Source organism: Apostichopus japonicus, chromosome 8 (assembly GCF_037975245.1).
Source record: "Apostichopus japonicus isolate 1M-3 chromosome 8, ASM3797524v1, whole genome shotgun sequence".
NCBI lineage: Eukaryota > Metazoa > Echinodermata > Holothuroidea > Aspidochirotida > Stichopodidae > Apostichopus > Apostichopus japonicus.
In genome coordinates, this window is record NC_092568.1 from 40,893,619 (window position 1) to 40,910,703 (window position 17,085).

The following is a 17,085-nucleotide window of genomic DNA, read 5'->3' on the forward strand; positions in this document are numbered from 1 at the left end:
AGTTCAGCAAGGTGCCCTCCCCCAACCCCCCTCACCCACCCTCAACACCAGATGGTGTGAAGAGACCAAATTGGGCCAAAAATGATCTGTAGATTGGTAGAAGAACTTGGAGTTTAATATGTATATAATCACTTAATGTCATCTCCCACTATACAATGCATACTGTATACATTTTAACTCATCCTCCTGTTCTAGGTCATTAATTAACACTAGGAAGGGAGGGGAGGGGTCCCGAGGGGGGGGGAGGGTCTGTCAGTAGATCTATCAAGTAAAGATTATATCCAAGGATGGGAAACAGTTTACCGTTGGACCAATTAGCCATCTATGAAACTCGCTGCATTGACAAGAATATTATATTTAATGGTGGTTTGTTTACAGGGTACCTTTCCATCTCCGTGTGGCCCCACCTCAATAGTCTCCCTCCTGGATGAGGAAACACTGCTGTCCTACCTTGACTACACTCGGAGTGACCAAGCCAAATTCAGGTACTTTGTCCTTGAGAACACCACCCTGGTAGCCATTTTGGAGGAACATCTTGGTGACACTGAAGGTGAGATACATCTCTATTTGACATTGTAATAACTCCAAGTACTGTGACAACTTCCATGACGACATGGTTATCTCTATGACTATATTCTTCCCTAAGTACCTTCATGTCTTACATAGTACATGGCTACTTCCATGACTATGCCTACTACCATTGCCATATGGTACCTTCACTATTTGGTTCAATTCCTTACTACATGTTGCTTTGCTATGACCATGATGTTTAACATTTTTGACTACATAACCATAATATTTCTACCATTTTACAATATAAAGGAATTCATGCAAATCAAAGCTGCTATGCAAATTTTAATCGCTCATTTATTCCCTTTCCATCCCTTGGTTTTGTTTTGTTTGTTTTTCAGTGTTGTCCCCAACCGTTGTCATGGTGATAAGAGGTCCAGGTGGAAGAACTGTGTGGTCATTACGGCATAGACATTGTTCAAGAATGGACCAGGTATGTACATGTAGATATATATATATATATATATATATATATGCTTATGAAGCTGATTCACATAAAACTAAAATGAATCCCCATAGTTACTAAGCTTTATATGGATGAAGTAAAGGTTTGACTTGTGGCTCAGGTTCAATGTCCCAGTTGCACTGTGCATTATCATACTTTTCTGTTTAATGTAGTGCATGTAATACATGCTAAGATATTCCAGGTATCAACTAGTGGAAAACTAAGATGACCATTTTCATTCAAGTATTAATTTGTGAGTAGCTTAAGTTGTTCAACCAAAGTGAAGCTTCTGGCCATTTCTTTTTCTTTACTCTGTTGTACTTATGAATATAGTTTTACCATCTGTTGCCATCACTCCTTTTTTCTATGGTATTAAATGATCAACAGAAGACCACAAGGAATTGTGATACTACTGTGATAGACTAGTCATTTCTCTGATGAGATGGAACAAAACCTCTCTAAATTTAAATAAAGAACAATCACAGTTATTTATTGTTTCTAAGGTAAACAGTTTTTTCGTGTGGGATTCTGACTTTTTTTTCAGGAGGATGGTGGCTGTAGCCTTCATTATCCTAACCATCCAGAACCCAAAGAGGATGTTGGAACTCATCATGACTTCAAAGTTAGAAACTTTCCACCTTCAGTTGAGATGGCACCTCTGACAAAGGGGTAAGTCCAGGAGAGAGGCAGCAAAATGAATGCATGAAAAGACACTTGTATCGAGAAAGACTCGGCACAAAGATAGTAACAACATAAGATGCCAAATCCTGCAAGATTCACTAAATAATCTGGTTTATCTCGTATATTTGCTAAAGCATTGGTGTATTATTTATTAGCTGTTATTAGGTGGTATTTATTTTGCTCCTTGTTTATTGCGTGTTTGAATTCTTCCAAAGATGGTACTCTGCTTTCAAAATTGATGCTCTTGGCTAAACAAATTTCTTCTTCGATCCCAGGGACAAGAGCATTCCTCTTCTGCAAGACATCGAGACACCGACATTGAACGCCGACCATGAAATAATCGCTGGTCTGATCGACAAGCAGATAGAGTATGAGGAGTTTACCAGAGAGAAGGCGTCAGAAGAGATTGAGAATGCCGGCTATCCAAACAGACACATGGAGGCCAAACCACCTCGACCCAAGGAAGACTTCAGCCCTGCTCGGCTACTGCTGTCACACCTCGGATACCTCAGTCTAGAAAACTTAATGGTTAGTTTGATGAAAGTTGAAACCAGCTCTGCGGTCTGTTGTCATGACCAAAAAGCAGCTGTTTGCATTTTGTCAGCAATATCACCTGCCAAGGTTTGCTAAGAAATAGGATTGCAATCAATCAAACCAAGTCACTGCTCTCAAGGTTTTTCACAAAGTGAACATTAATGGGCCAGTTATTTATGATTCCAAGCGGTTCTCAACATTGGGGATCTAATGTTTCACAATGTGAACATTAATGAGCAAGTTATTAAGGATTCCAAGCGGTTCTCATCATCAGGGATCTAATGTTTCACAATGTGAACATTAATGAGCAAGTTATTGATGATTCCAAGTGGTTCTCAACATCAGGGATCTAATATTTCACAAAGTGAACATTAATGAGCAAGAAATTTATGATTCCAACCGGTTCTCAACATCGGTGATCTCCAGTCACGCCCCAAATCAACAAGGACACTGTCATATCAGTCCTTTTCTAGTTCCGAAAACTTGACAAGCTGGAGTCACTGAAGTCACTGAGAATTCCTTTGAGGAATCTCTGACGGACACTTCTGGACAAACTGCTTGCACATTCTGTAATGCATGCATAGTGTGACATATTTGAGGTAACATTCAGTTTTTACCACTCATAACTAGCGCTTGTTAGCTAAGAAAAGTAGCCCACCATTTATTTGGCAAGTTACAAACCTCTTCAAACATATTTTCACGACTAGTACATAAATATGTTACAGCTATCTTGAGAGATCTGTAAACAGTATAGATCACACGCATTAGTACTACCCAGAGTCCTATCTACGGCTCTGATAGGACCGAAATGACAGCATCCTCTGCTTAAATGCCAAAGATCCCCATTCATGGTCCATATTTCATGGCCCTATTCATGGCCCATATCCTTTTCATCTTAGCATTGATCACTTGTTAAGAATTAAGAAACTATCCACTTTCACTTAGTTGAAAACAACTTTGACTAGTCTACCTTTTTAGCTACATTGTTAGGGAATTTTATGATATAAATAAGGGATAAATGTATCAAAATCAGCTCAAAACCTTGCTTTAACAGATTCATGTACATTGCAACACATTACACAACATGTATTATAAGTACATGGCTATGATAATGTTGTGTGGAACATGCAGATGATGATACATGTCGCTGATTATGTAAATTAAAGAGATTATAAATGTTTGGCACATTTCAACCACAATTGAAATAACTGATATATTGCTTGAGAAATAACTCACAAGTTTTGCCTAAATGGTCTTTCAATAGAATTTAAAACTGTGTGATAGTTTTGTTTTCGAAAGGATATTAAGAGTTCAGTGACCTAAAGACAAAAGAACATTTTTTAAAGTTAATCCTTACGCAGTAATATCAGTAATATACTATTTGTACCCGTTGCTTTTTTTGTTAAGAGTAATGTTTCTGACCCTGTAAGGACTGCCAGAACAGAAAATCAGTTTCAAAATTACAATTCTTGGTATGTTTATTCGATTCAGAGAAAACAGTCCAGAGAAACAGTTTTGATCATGAGCAGTGTGACAAGTGACTTTATAGATATTGTAGTATAATTTAACTGTAAACATTTCTCAGCCCTCGAGGGGTATTGCCCCTCAGCCTCATCCACCTGGCTGCTCTGGTGGTCTTGGTTGCATCACTGGAAGAACCTAATAATGTTCCTTCTTTTCATCATCAGGAAGACCCCAGTAGCCCCCTTCCTCCAGCCTTGGTTTCCCTTGATTGTACATCTATGGTGTTCCCGTCCGACCTGAAGATTCTAGACTCTATCTCCAGCCGTACTTTCGATACTGTGTTTATATTTTACATGAAGTCGGGTCAGCGTTCAGCCAGCGACATTCTTGCTAATGTGGTAAGTAATAACATGAATATATATATATATATAGGCCCCGGGTTCAAATCCCGGTGGAGGCTGGAAGTTTTTTACTGTTCTGGATTTTCCAACTCACTACAATTTCAATTATATATATTCATTTGCCTTTGTCGTTTACCTCCATTTTTTCATTAACAAAAGTCTGTTCAAAGTATCTCTTTTGTACGGAAGCTTCAAAGTGCCATCAACGTAAGAAAACTTTGCCCAATAAGTCAACATTTTTCAGTAATTGTTTAGATAACAAGATAATATCTTATCAATCAGAAAAATGTTGGATTGCTCAGTTGATCTCATCAATTCAACATTTTTCTGAAAAATGTTCAATTGTTCACTTCATTCCAACTGAGTAATTGAACAATTTTCTGCAAAATGTTGAATTGACCACTTATAATATGTCGTCAATTCAACAATTTTCTGCAAAATGTTTCATTGACAACTTATCATATCTCATCAATTCAACATTTTTTGAAAAATATTAAATTGTTCACTTCATTCCATCTGAGCAATTGAACAATTTTCAGCTATTGTTATCCTTGAGTGATTATGTAAAATGTTCTCTCTCCCTCTCTGCTGTACAGAATAGTAAACATCTTGTGAATAGTCAGTTTTTGGAGTTCTTGCACTCATTGGGCTGGCCGGTGGTCATCGGTGAGCACCCTGGATGGACTGGTAACATGATGACAAGCTGGAAAGTGGACCTTGATAGTCATGGTGAGTAGAGGAGTAGAGGAACTCTTAACAAATTAAATGGTCATGGACAGAATTTGTTGGTAAAGCAAGCATAAGCGAGCTGTTTTTATCTCAATACATTACATGTATAGAGATATTGTAACAGTAAGTGGGACTCTCTCTTCTCTTAAAAATTTTTCAGCGTCTTCATACAAAGTTCTTTTTCTCTGGAATTTCCAGAGCAAGCATATATCATATAGGCAAACAAAAGTTACTATTTTTTATTCCAGAATTGTATCTCATTCTATGACTTTTTCACCGATTTATGTCCAAATTTGGCCAAATCCCTCTGAAAAACAGTTGAAATGAGGCCTTTTTGCACACGCTCCAAAACTTGTTTGTTTCATTGTTTTTGATGATTAAGCCCCGCCTCCAAGTCTTGTGTAGCAGATTGGCTATGACTCAAGCCCCGCCTCCAAGTCTGGTTGGTAGCAGATTGGCTATGCCTCATGGCAGCTACATGTTAGATATACGAAAATGGTCACCCTCACGACCAATGCACACTAATTCCATATACACATTGTTGTGCATTTAATTTATATTAGGACTTCGTCTGTTTATAGCTCCATGGTTTTAGTAATATCAATTTAAGGATTGTTCTTTTGTTCAGGTAGTTTTTCAGAGCAAGAGCCATGATAAGTTTGTTTGATTGCCCATCAGGTATTTTGTATAATACGTATACACTTTGTTGTGCTGCTGAAGGCTACAAGTTTAGGCTAGGCCTAATGCATTCTATATTAGGCCTTCATTTAGTAATAGCCACATTAGCATTGTACTGGTGGTGTTCAGGCAGTTTTGGGCCATGGTACAGTAAGTTTGTTTGATTGCCTTACAGTGTGTTTTAATTTTTAAGTTAAGTTTCCAACTTATATATTAACTGTGACTCCATAAATTTAACATAATGTTAATGGGATAATACAACAACTATTCATTTGGAATAGAGTGTATATTGTGCATTTCTAGAATGAAGCATCATTATGAATTAACAGCTTGTTTGGTATATTTCTTTAACCCCCCCCCCCCAAAAAAAAGAATTAAAAACAAAAATTATAATCTATCACATTTTATTTTCACTGGAGTATGTATAAAAGAGGAGCCGGCCATAGCATTACAACTTTTATAAGACTATAAAATTGGATAAGGTTATGTCTTATTTATAAGGATATAATAAGGTTATAAGAAGTATGTTTAGCTTTCTTTTGAACCTGTGATGTTTGACATCAAATATACAAAGAATTAAAAGAAAATACTAAAATGGAGAGGAACTGGGGTGGCTATTAGGGGAGGAGGAGGCCACCCATCACTTTCAATTTAAAACTTATATTCTACATATGTACATTATTTTTTCCAAGTCATAAATCCACGAAATCTTCATGTCAAAATTATTGAGATGGAAAAACGTGGGTTGTTTTGATAATTGGAAGTGTACACAGTTTTGATGGTAGTCACCACTACAGTCTACAGTAACCTACAGTAGGTCGATAGGCCTAGCTTTCTCAAGGCGGGCATCAAGAATATGGTCGAGTTGTTCGCCTCTTCTTATTTGACTGTTGCCATTGACGTCAAACTATATGACCAAAAATATTATATATATTGATATTGATAATTGTAGAGACAGAGCAAAGATAAGAAACTAGGAATCAAAATTAGAACTTCCAGTATTGAGATACTGCGTCATTGATGCTCTTGTATTACTTTGTTTTTAGTTTTTTCTTAATAATGTAAAATAGCAATTTCATGAGGTACATGTGATTACCCACGAAACAGATTTTTTTGTGTAAGCATTATTGAAAATTTATTTTGTAACTATGGAAGAGGTGGTTTCAATTGTTTCATGTTTGACTTACTATAAGTCATTGGTTTACTCACCTCAGGTATATCCAAGAAGACAGTCCTACAATTTTTGTGAATTTATTGCTAATATTAGATGATATTATTGTCCTTGTCTGATCTCTGTGTCACACAACCATTGTTGATAACAAGGTATCAAAGTGTGAAATCATGTTGAGGATAACTTTTAATTCAAAAATTTCCATTGATATGTCTTATTATATTAGTTGATTTATTTGTGATTGTCTCAATGTTATTTTCCATTTCATAATTTCCTCTATGATTTTTTTGGTTTGTTTGTTCTTTACATCTGGATTTTTAGACTCATCAGAAAAGAAAGAGCTTTCTCACGGTGGCAGTCTATACAATGGGAGGAAGCAAGTATTGTACTTTGCTGATGCTCTGTCAGAGGTTGCCTTTGTTGTCCCTAATTTACCAGAAGCAAAGACATCCAGTAGTGAAACTTGTGAGTGTACACCACCCCCCCCCCCCCCTGCTGGGAATATATAACTCTCACAAGCTTGATTTTGGGCTGCATATTACTGCACATGGCTGATAACATTGTGTTTCTGCAATGGCAAATCCATGGGATTAAAAAAGTTGAGAAACTGATTAATATTTGGGAAGTTTATAATTGGGGGTGTCGGGATGGGGTGGGGGGGGGGTTAGAATTCTTGTAGAAGTTCAACCATGAGTGACCATTATTTAACTATCTAGCATGTTTGGTGTCATTACTGTTGATTTTTATTTATCATCTGACGATGGACTTAAGTAGACATCTGGATCTCCACCTTTGTGAAGATATTTCTTCTCTTTATACACAGCCAAGAGAGATTCCTTCATATCTGAGGACAGCATAGATTCATCCACATCTTCTATCGGCCTGCCTCTTCCTCCTCTTGCCTCCAATAATAACAACAAAGATGACAGTCCTCGTAAGTCTGCCGGATCGGACACCAGGAAGACGTCGACCAAGGGGGGGCCGTTCACTTTTCCAGATATGAAAGTGATCGTCGTTTGGGTGGAAAACTTTGATGACTGCAAACATTTCCCTCTAGGTAAGTACATTTTAGTCTGCAGTTTGGAGAGAGACTTTGTCGGTGGTCTGTAACCAAATTCAGTGATGTTATCACATTAACAGAATACAATTTGGATGACATGTAGTTTCTCCTTGGTTTAATCCAATAATAACGCTATAGTTTTTAGTAGAGGTTGAAAGTAACTTGAGGTCAACTCAATTTCTGAAAGTTTTGCTGGCATGTTACTTAACTTAATATGTGAGTGAATTTAATTTCTTTTACAAACTAAATTTCTAACCAGTTTTCAATAAATGTCTTTCCTATGGAGAATATTCTCTTGTTATGATTTCCTTCCCAGGTCAAGTCAATTTCTGAAATTATTGTTGACATGTTAGCTCCAAAATAAGAGAATTAAAATAAACTTAATATGTAAGGGAATCGCATTTCTATTACAAACTAAGTTTCTAACATGTTTTTAATAAATGTCCTTTCTATGGAGAATATACTCTTGTTATGATTTCCTTTGCAGGTGATATTATTCCAGAGACCAACACTGGTACGGAGGAGTTCCTTGCCGCCAGTCTGTCTTCTATGCCAAAACCAAGTGAAGCAGGAATCATGGTCATCTTCATTCATGCTTTGCGTAGCGGCCTGTATAGAGTTGCAATGAAAAGCAGGTAAATAGAATGAGAATTGTGTATAGTTGGACTGCATAGCAGACATGCTCTGCGTAGCGGGCTGTATAGAGTGGCACTGCAAATCAGGTACAGTAAATGGAATGAGAATTGGGTATAGTTGGACTGCACAGCAGAGATGCTTTGCGTAGCGGGCTGTATAGAGTTGCAATGCAAAGCAGGTAAATAGAATGAGAATTGTGTATAGTTGGACTGCATAGCAGACATGCTCTGCGTAGCGGGCTGTATAGAGTGGCACTGCAAAGCAGGTACAGTAAATAGAATGAGAATTGGGTATAGTTGGACTGCACAGCAGAGATGCTTTGCATAGCGGGCTGTATAGATTTGCAATGCAAAGCAGGTAAATAGAATGAGAATTGTGTATAGTTGGACTGCATAGCTGACATGTTCTGTGTAGAGGGCTGTATAGAGTTGCAATACAAAGCAGGTAAATAGAATGAGAATTGTGTATAGTTGGACTGCATAGCAGACATGCTCTGCGTAGAGGGCTGTATAGAGTTGCAATACAAAGCAGGTAAATAGAATGAGAATTGTGTATAGTTGGACTGCATAGCAGACATGTTCTGTGTAGAGGGCTGTATAGAGTTGCAATACAAAGCAGGTAAATAGAATGAGAATTGTGTATAGTTGGACTGCATAGCAGACAGCAGGACAACAAACTGTATGTAGTTGTGATGCTATTAACAGGGGACTGCATACAGTTGTACTACATAGCAGAAAAACCAAAACAAACTGAGTGTGTAGTTACAAGTAATATTTGTAGTAACATCATGTACAATGTATGGCTAATGGATACAGTGGATTGAACAAGTACAAGGCATTGTTAACATCTAGTTGTATGAAGCTGTAGTACAAAGCATGTAAACAGACACAGGACTGTATAGACATACAATGTACAGCAGGTATATAGAGACATGACTGTATAGAAAAACCATGTACAGCAGGTATATAGAGACATGACTGTATAGACAAACCATGTACAGCAGGTATATAGAGACATGACTGTATAGACATACAACGTACAGCAGGTGTATAGACACAGGACTGTATAGACATACAACGTACAGCAGGTGTATAGACACAGGACTGTATAGACATACAACGTACAGCAGGTATATAGAGACATGACTGTATAGACAAACCATGTACAGCAGGTATATAGACACATGACTGTATAGACAAACCATGTACAGCAGGTATATAGACACATGACTGTATAGACAAACCATGTACAGCAGGTATATAGAGACATGACTGTATAGACATACAACGTACAGCAGGTATAAAGACACAGCTGTACAACATGGCGAATAATCCTGACTGGTCTACCACTGGACAACCACAACTTAATGGGCAACACTATAAGGATAGGTTTTCACTGAATATTTACCATGTCTCCTCTCTTCTGCAGCTCAACTCTAGCTGTGCCTCTCATAGATGGTATGGTAGTGAGCCGCAGGACCCTTGGTGCTGTCGTGAGGCAGACTGCAGTAAATGTGTGCAATAGAAAGAGACTGGAGAGTGACAAGTAAGTCCGAATAAGAACACAAATAACCCTCAGGACATTACTTGTCCTTCTATTAAATATACTGTACTTACCCTTTCCACATTAAGTAATGGTGCTATGCAGGTATGTAGCATATTTACCTCAAGATTAAATTTCTAGTTAAACCAATCATATGTCTTCCCTTTTCATAGTCATTGTTGAAGTTCAACTAGATTACTTTAACCCCTTTGAGACTTGTTGAGATGTGAGAAGTGTTTTGAGATGAGTGTTGTGGGATCCTTCCATACAATCTTGTTCTATATTTGAATCCAGTTTTGTAGAGAAAGACAACATTCCCTTCCTTTATACATTTGTGGGAGCCAGAAGTTGTTGCATTTGTATAGTTTAACAAATAACATGTGATGGAGGTTCATCACATTTTATCATCCTCTTTGTTTGTTTTGTTCAATACATAGTATTGATTGACTCTTCTCTTCTTTTACAGTTACTCTCCACCTCATGTGCGAAGAAGGCAGAAGATACAGGACATGGTACACAAGTACCACAAGAGGATGAATGTTCCTCAATTCCTGGCATCTCTCTTTGACCAGGATACCTGAAGACATGAAGAACTCAGATGGTGAAACACCTGCTGCTTGCTTCTTCATTGTATCTTGATAAACTATCAGAGATGTAGAAAATTCTATCCGAAGTACAATGTACTGGAAATGTAGATCTAATCAGGTATACACACTTCCATCCAGGGTATGATAAACTGCAGATAGATCTAGTCAGGTGTACAGACTGCCATCCAGGGTATGATATACTGGAGATAGATCTAGTAAGATATATAGACTTCTATCCAGGGTATGATCAACTGGAATTAGATCTAGTCAGGTGTACAGACTTCTGTCTGGTATACAGACTTCTATCCAGGGTATGATAAACTGCAGATAGATCTAGTCAGGTGTACAGACTTCCATCCAGGGTATGATAAACTGGAGATAGATCTAGTCAGGTGCACAGACTTCCATCCATGGTATGATAAACTGGAATTAGATCTAGTCAGGTATACAGACTTCCATCCAGGGTATGATAAACTGGAGATAGATCTAGTCAGGTGTAAAGACTTCCATCTAGGGTATGATAAACTGGAGATAGATCTAGTCAGGTGTACAGACTGCCATCCAGGGTATGATAAACTGGAGACAGATCTAGTCAGGTGCACAGACTTCCATCCAGGGTATGATAAACTGGAGATAGATCTAGTCAGGTGCACAGACTTCCATCCAGGGTATGATAAACTGGAGATAGATCTAGTCGGGTGTACAGACTGCCATCCAGGGTATGATAAACTGGAGATAGATCTAGTCAGGTATACAGACTTCCATCCAGGGTATGATAAACTAGAGATAGATCTAGTCAGGTGCACAGACTTCCATCCAGGGTATGATAAACTGGAGATAGATCTAGTCGGGTGTACAGACTGCCATCCAGGGTATGATAAACTGGAGATAGATCTAGTCAGGTATACAGACTTCCATCCAGGGTATGATAAACTGGAGGTAGATCTAGTCAGGTGCACAGATTTCCATCCAGGGTATGATAAACTGGAGATAGATCTAGTCGGGTGTACAGACTGCCATCCAGGGTATGATATACTGGAGATAGATCTAGTCAGGTATATAGACTTCCATCCAGGGTATGATAAACTGGAGATAGATCTAGTCAGGTGTACAGACTTCCATCCAGGGTATGATAAACTGGAGATAGATGTAGTCAGGTATACAGACTGCCATCCAGGGTATGATAAACTGGAGATAGATCTAGTCAGGTAACAGACTTTCATCCAGGGTTTGATAAACTGGAGATAGATCTAGTCAGGTATACAGACTGCCATCCAGGGTATGATATACTGGAGATAGATCTAGTCAGGTATACAGACTTCCATCCAGGGTATGATAAACTGGAGATAGATCTAGTCAGGTGTACAGACTTCCATCCAGGGTATGATAAACTGGAGATAGATCTATTCAGGTAACAGACTGCCATCAAGGGTATGATAAACTGGAGATAGATCTAGTCGGGTGTACAGACTTCCATCCAGGGTATGACATACTGCAGATAAATCTTGTCAGGTATGCAGACTTCCAGTCAGGGTATGATAAACTGGAGATAGATCTAGTCAGGTGTACAGACTGCCATCCAGGGTATGATAAACTGGAGATAGATCTATTCGGGTATACAGATTTCCATCCAGGGTATGATAAACTGGAGATAAATCTAATCTTAACAGACTTATGTCCTTCCGATGCTCTGAAAAGGGGATGAACCATTTCAACAGGAAAGAAATTAATTACAATAGCTAATGAAACTAGTTATTTATTTAAATTCCTAAAGGTTGCAAGATAAAAGTCAGATAAAAGTTTCAGCTGTGATTTATTGAATAATATATTAATATTTATTTTTTTCACATTTTAATGGAATTTAGAGTAGACCAATGATCTATGTGCTTGTCAGTTCATTGATATGTAGCAAGGACTGTATGGATTCTTTGGCTGTAGTTTTCTCAGTTTAAATGCTACAATTCTTTCATTTAAGAAATAAACTGCTAAAGTTATGTTATGCCTTTTAGTACTGTACCAGTAATCATGGCACAGTATCCTCATGTTAGAATTGTGTAACCATTCTGTCATCTGCATTCTAGCAATATTAGATATTGTGTACAGCCTGGAAGACAAAGGAAGCCTACCCACAGAATCTTTTATATTTAGTCTCCCTAGTAACTTAAAATATTTATTCTAATTTGTACTTGTATCCTTTTATTTCGTTACAAGAAATTTAATTTCTTGTCGTTGATTAGATCATTTGATAATGGCTACAACTCGTCCTTCTTAAAGAAGACTAATGGCCTGGTGTGATTGTAGTTCCTAGCAAATTACTAAAAAGTGCCTAAAAACATCTTCAAATCTACAAAACCACTTTGCTACAGAACATGAAAGTAATATTTTATCATAAGTCAGTTACAGCATCATATTTATAGAGTTAGAGGAATTGAGCTGTTAAAGGCAAATGCATCAAAAGGCTCACCTTCATAATAATAATTTACTAATAAATTCTTTACTCTGATATTAATAATTCATAAATTGAGATGGGTATAGAATTTTCTCACCTGACTTTGGTTGTCTCAGAAGACTGGATTAAATCCATTAGCAACAACAAGTTAGGAAGCAATTTCTCATTCCTAGCTGTGGTCTGATGGAATCAGTATGTTATGATTGGGTGTGTGAGTGTTCTAGTAAGTATTTGTAATAACGGTGTGGATGCAGAATATCTGTATTTTACACTGATCCCCACCTCCCCCACCCACACATGTGGTGATATCCAACCTCCCTGTGTCTCCATGACCTCTCTTAGTAGTATATTATAGTAGTAGATTCACTGAACTAATTACCATTTGTCTGCAATATGTAGGAGAAAATGAGTGACATGTCAAGCAAATGGTTCTATTGCCACTTTTTTATATATACATAGTCCTGCGTTATAAGGCGTTTATTACTAAAAGCAGAATATTAAATGTGACTTCATTGCTCTTGAACTGAAACAAGCAAGTAATGTTACCATAGAAGAAATACAGTTGTGATCAACAAAATTCCACTTTATTTTTACTCTTTGCTTACAGATGTTTGCAATATGTTATGCCATAAGATTGAGTTTTATTGCAAAGGATACTTTTAGGTGAGGTGTTACATCAGTATGGAAAACATACTGTATCTGGGTCAGGGGGAGATGCCCCAGGGAGATGCAGCACATTTATATTATGTTGGTTCTCTTGTGGTAATGATTGTTTTGAAGCACAAAACTGTATGTTGGAAAGAATGACTGGTCTGAAATTTCTTTGTAATGAATCTCTTCTTTTGCAAGTCATTGATGGTAAATACTCCCATTAACCCACCCCACCCCTCTTCTGCCTCCAATATATAGGGGATTGGTACATGTATGGATAGTTATAAATTCAACACCCCTCCTCCCAGCCATTGGGATGGAAAAAGTATCATTTTATCCTATTTTGAAGATAAACTAAGTTTGCCCTTTGTTTCTTTAGTCGTTGGTAGTTTAAGTTGGTGTCCTTGGGAGTGAAAAAATAGTGATTTGTCCACAAATATGACAGCAACAAATTACATAAAAAAAGGAAATTAAGAAAGGTTGACCTACTTTTGCTAATAGGCCTAAAATCAGAATTATTTGTGTTTGCAAAATGCCACACTGTGGGGTCCAATTTGTTTTATGAGGGGTCATCCCAAACAATAATTGATTGTGTTTAATATATACTTTGCTGAAGGCAAAAAGAACCTATGGAATGAAATGTGTATGTGTAGGCACCTGTATGATGTCTTGGCTTGTAAATATGATAATTATGTCTGGTGAACTTGACACATGAGATGTAGATTCATCCTATTGAGTACAAGAACCATATCGTTTACTGTGGAGGAGAAAGGTCAACAGAGGTTAAAGGTCATCAGTAGGCCACCTCACCCCCCCCCCCCTCCCAATCCCCTCTTCAAATATGATTGTCAACAATGCTCAAATTTCAGCAAGCAGTTTACTGCCACTGTCTGAGAATAAGTTTGAGTGTGCTAAAATTTGGGGGCAATAGGCTTTGAAGTCTGAATTAAAGGGTGTGGGGACTCGCGCAAAAAGAAACGTCTAATGCCGGTAATCTGACCTAGTTTCGAATGAGGTGTAACAGACGTGTTAGACACCACCATCCATCCCAGAAAATACATACAGCTAGCTACTGTCGGTAATTATAGACACTATTGTACAGTCAGTACATACAGCTGCGGTCAATACCCACAGCACAGTGTATAAACGATACAGGCGATGGACATCTCAGGTCCAGCTAAAGATAACAAAGGTATCACGTTTCATTACTGTCTGCATTTTGTAGCGACACAAACAAAACTTCACTTGCAGTTGCAAGCAACAGAAAGTTAACTTTTTCAGATGTCCGCACGCAGTTTGGGGCGAGTCTTCAATGCCTTTAAAACCTTGTAGACATGATAATGCAATAAGCAATGTGCTGATGAATTTTATACTTCGTACGTGGATGCACATTATTGATTTCAAGAACTTCTTTTGTTTCTGTGGAGGCCATTTGAGGTCAACGGCGTTCAAAGCCTGAAAACGTAAAAAAAAAAAAAACTTGGATGACTTCATATACATGCTATGTAGATCTACAACTATCTGTGGGCAACTCACACTAACTTTACTAATAAACTGTAGTAGGGCGAGGAATCAAATGACCTGAGCCTCTACCCTTCTTTCACCGATGATATCACAACTTGCTTAGATGACAAGTGTGGTTAGGCTACATCTGTCATAATTTGCTAATATCAAGAATAGTAACAATTATCACTTTTTCAGGTCCAACTGTTTACAACAGATCAATTCTTGATATCAAGCAAAGAATTCGTGATAACTCGATTACTGATTTAAGGAACGGAGTTTACCATTGATCCTACCAATACCATGCAAAACTTGAAAATTGCGTCACATCGACACCGCGGTCCTATGGCAAGCCGTTTTAACATTTACCTCGCAATTGGACTTAAGTGGAATACATTTCACTTAAGTGGAATACATTCTACTTAAGTGAAATGTTATTCCACTTAAATAAAATGTATTCCACTTAAGTGGAATTCAATTTCACTTAAGTAGAATTCCATTTCACTTAAGTGGAAATGAACATTTCTATTTCACTTAAGTGGAAATGCATTCCACTTAAGTGGAATTGTATTTCACTTAAGTGGAAATGCATTCCACTTAAGTGGAACTGTATTTCACTTAAGTGGAATACATTTGCACTTAAGTGGAATAACATTTTACTTAAGCTAAATAGCCCATCTATTTCACTTAAGTGGAATACAATTCCACTTAAGTGAAATGCATTTCCACTTAAGTGAAATACAATTCCATTTAAGTGGAATGCAATTTCACTTAAGTGGAATGATATCTTTTGGGCGTCAATTTTACTTAAGTGGAATTCTATTCTGCTTAAGTAAAATACAATTCCACTTAAGTGGAAATGTTGATATGTAGCTTATATATAAATACAATTTAGGGTAATGTTCGTCGTAACGCATTCAATTGCTCATCACATATGATGATGTAGTCGATCCTCGTTGCACGTGTACATCATGGCTCTGGCTAATCATTCACATCTAACATTGCTGGAATGCGATCAAATAATTGTTGTTGTTAGAGACACAATTCGAAGTGTTGTTTGCAGATTGGAACAGGGGAACAATCACAACAGAGGCGACTTACATCTTGTTTAAGTAACATAGGCAGAATTCGTAACTCTTTAGATAGTGAAACTTTTGACGAAATAAAAGATTCCATCCAAAACCTCAAATCAAAAAAAAAGTAATATGTTCTCTTGCCCTTGTCAATGCGTTTTCGGCTGTAGCTCCAACCACTTGTAATGTATTTGCCATGGCTTTATTTTGGTAATGTTATTCGTCAGGTACCAGGTCAGGTACGTACGTACACACCTTGCACGGATGTTAAGTGCTAGCTGGATCCCGATGGACAGCCGATATTCATTGTGCACATATCGACACCACATACGTACGTACACGTATCACGGCAAGTTGTTTATAATGACGCGCAAAGGCATGTGCAAAGTTTGGCGTTGAATGTACTAGCCAATCACATTCCACTTAAGTGGAATAGAGTAGCCAATCACATTCCACTTAAGTGAAATAGACTATCCAATCACATTTCACTTAAGTGGAATGCATTTCCACTTAAGTGGAATTGTATTCCACTTAAGTGAAATAGACAGGACATTCCACTTAAGTGGAATTGTATTCCACTTAATTAGAATACAATTTCACTTAAGTGAAATGTATTTGCACTTAAGTGAAATACAATTCCACTTAAGTGGAATGCAATTCCACTTAAGTGAAATAGAATTTGGCTAAAGTAAAATGCAGTGACAAGTTGATGAATTCAGCTTAAGTAAAATACAATTAAGCTTAAGTGGAATGGTATTCCACTAAGTGAAATAGAATTCCACATAAGTTAAATAGTATTCTGCTTAAGTGAAATTGAATTCCACTTAAGTGAAATGTATTCGATTTAAGTCGAATTGCTAGGTAAATGTTAAAACGGCTTGCCATACGGTCCGGTCACAAGAAGTTTTGCT

The 17,085-nt window shown here is 37.5% G+C and overlaps 2 protein-coding genes across 4 annotated transcripts in view; both read left to right on the forward strand.

Moving 5' to 3' along the window:
* The window catches only part of LOC139972027 (ral GTPase-activating protein subunit beta-like), a 31,067-nt gene extending 17,543 nt beyond the window's left edge, over window positions 1-13,524 (forward strand). For all 3 annotated transcript variants that reach the window (XM_071978890.1, XM_071978891.1, XM_071978892.1), the window contains 11 exons: window positions 379-550; window positions 912-1,003; window positions 1,560-1,684; window positions 1,972-2,224; window positions 3,919-4,092; window positions 4,692-4,824; window positions 6,995-7,138; window positions 7,497-7,730; window positions 8,221-8,368; window positions 9,798-9,914; window positions 10,378-13,524. In XM_071978890.1, coding sequence (XP_071834991.1) covers window positions 379-550; window positions 912-1,003; window positions 1,560-1,684; window positions 1,972-2,224; window positions 3,919-4,092; window positions 4,692-4,824; window positions 6,995-7,138; window positions 7,497-7,730; window positions 8,221-8,368; window positions 9,798-9,914; window positions 10,378-10,492 — 1,707 coding nt within the window. In that variant the 3' untranslated portion in view covers window positions 10,493-13,524. The remainder of the gene's footprint in view (window positions 1-378; window positions 551-911; window positions 1,004-1,559; window positions 1,685-1,971; window positions 2,225-3,918; window positions 4,093-4,691; window positions 4,825-6,994; window positions 7,139-7,496; window positions 7,731-8,220; window positions 8,369-9,797; window positions 9,915-10,377) is intronic.
* Window positions 10,497-13,524, forward strand: LOC139971017 (uncharacterized). Its single transcript, XM_071977161.1, has 3 exons — window positions 10,497-10,512; window positions 10,770-11,706; window positions 11,808-13,524. Exons 1-3 carry the CDS (start codon window positions 10,497-10,499, stop codon window positions 11,911-11,913), a joined length of 1,059 nt encoding a protein of 352 aa, XP_071833262.1. The 3' UTR covers window positions 11,914-13,524.
* Window positions 13,525-17,085: the final 3,561 nt, after the last annotated feature.